Source organism: Acanthisitta chloris, unplaced genomic scaffold (assembly GCF_000695815.1).
Source record: "Acanthisitta chloris isolate BGI_N310 unplaced genomic scaffold, ASM69581v1 scaffold474, whole genome shotgun sequence".
In the NCBI taxonomy this organism is placed as follows: domain Eukaryota; kingdom Metazoa; phylum Chordata; class Aves; order Passeriformes; family Acanthisittidae; genus Acanthisitta; species Acanthisitta chloris.
In genome coordinates, this window is record NW_008669615.1 from 18,476 (window position 1) to 20,438 (window position 1,963).

Here is a 1,963-nt window from a genome sequence, read left to right on the forward strand (position 1 = left end):
GGGCGGGTGGAAGGGGTCCCTGCCCATGGCAGGGGGTAGAACTGGATAAGCTTTAAGATCCCTTCAACCCAAACCTCTTCATGTTTCTAAACAGCAGTAGAACATTGCTGGTACCTCTGCTCAGACATGTTCCATGTGACATAGTTCTCCATGAGACACATTCAATACTTCTGCAAACAGATTTCCCTGGTTTCCTGTCTCCTTTCCTGGTGGGAACGTGACAGCTGACACAGCTGACACTTGCTGTGTCCCTTAAGTGTGTGCCAACAGCTGACACTGAATAAGTAAAGTTAGGAGCTCTTCTGCTGGAATGAGCTAACAGCTTGGGAATACTGCAAAATGCTGTGCTAGGGATTAAATCTGTGAACCTGAAAGATCCTTTTCACCATCTGAACTGCAGAGGGAAACCTAGACTTTCATTCCAGGAAAGGAAGAGGAGAGCAAATGTTTTGCTACCAGATAAGCTAAACAGTTTCATACAGGAGCTCCAAATGAGGAGACCATGAACTGTCATCATCTCCATTCTCCATTTTACAGATGGAGACAAAGGGAAATAGATGGATCTGCTGTTAAGTCACACTGGGAACTGGAAACACAGACATGTGCTGTGTGAAAACTGATGTGCTGCTTGGAGTCACAAGGATATCATTTCCCCCTTAACCACAGGGATGTGCTAATAAAACACAGCTGAAGAGATGCACTTCAACTCCTGAACTCCACTGCTACTCTGCTGTTGGGTCACTGGTACCACACCAGTGAGCTGACTGGTGGGACAGCTCTTTGGCCAGACTCCTCACCATGTAACTCCACACAGTCCTTTTGCTATCTCAGGGGCTACAGAAGTGTGAAATGTTGTACTGCTAGATAAGCTCTCAACTATAAAAACAGAAAAAGAAAACTAAGTGTTGTCTCATTAATTGATAATATTGATCCAGCACAAACAAATCCTCCAAAACTTTAAGATGGATATTATAGCTCTCCATCCAAGCAGTTTAATCCTATAATATCCACCTTAAATCTGCAATGACTTGCTATGAAAAGACTCGAGGAATGCAAATTGTTGTTCAGACAACACTTAGTTCTGGACATTGGCTGCTTAAAGAAATAAAAATGGGACAATTTATGGTGTGGGATCAATCAGGAAACACTAAATGGGAGCTGGACAAAACAGCATAGAAGGCGATGTGGGTACGTACCCTTGGATTAGATACAGCAAACCCCAATGAAACAGAAACCCAAACCTACCTGCAGCTCCAGCTGAGCAGGCAGCATTGAGGGAGAGAAAAATACTTATGTTATGCAATGGACTTGAAAACAGAAGTCTTGACTTCTGCAGGTCACTATGAGGGCCAACTCTTCTAACTCGAGTTTACTCCTTTGAGGCTTTTGCCTCAGGAAACACTAAGCAGATCTTCAAGGTTTACTCTGTAGTTAGTAACTGCCCAAGGGGAGTTAAAGGACAAAGATAAAAACCACAGATAATTTTGAAGGTGTTTTGTGACCTTTCCTGTTCTCCCAGAGTTGATTAAGGATGATGCAATGCATTCTGCAGGGCCAGTGAGAATGAAATGCTTTGGCAGAAAGGAGTAATTAGGGCAGGATGACAACAGGGCAGGGATTAGAAGAGTGAAAAAGTTAAGGAGAAGGGACTTGTGCTCTGTGTTATACAACCAGTTGCATTTCTTTCAGCATGAAGAAGTGACTGTGCTTTCCAAATCACATCCCTATCCCTGCCAGTTGCTGGCATCAGCACACAGACACCCTAGATACTGCCCAGAACTGAATTAAAAACAAATATTCATTCTGGTTGTGGACCACAATGTTCCTCTAACTCCTTACAAGAGTATCTTAAAGGGTGGGTGTAGCTCTTTGCCAGACTAAGGACACAACTGCCATATTTAAGGTCTGATCTCCAAGGAAATTCCACAGGCTCCAAAGCAGAGGCTGAGAAATGAACTGATTC

General features: G+C 43.5%; 1 protein-coding gene across 1 annotated transcript in view; it reads right to left on the reverse strand.

Annotated features, from left to right (window-relative positions):
- Nucleotides 1-1,963, reverse strand: part of PRDM10 (PR domain containing 10) — a gene marked incomplete at its 5' end in the record, with an annotated part of 33,605 nt that overhangs the window by 14,821 nt on the left and 16,821 nt on the right. Inside the window, one exon of the mRNA XM_009073354.1 lies at nt 1,246-1,257. Within this exon, the coding sequence (XP_009071602.1) occupies nt 1,246-1,257 (12 nt within the window). The remainder of the gene's footprint in view (nt 1-1,245; nt 1,258-1,963) is intronic.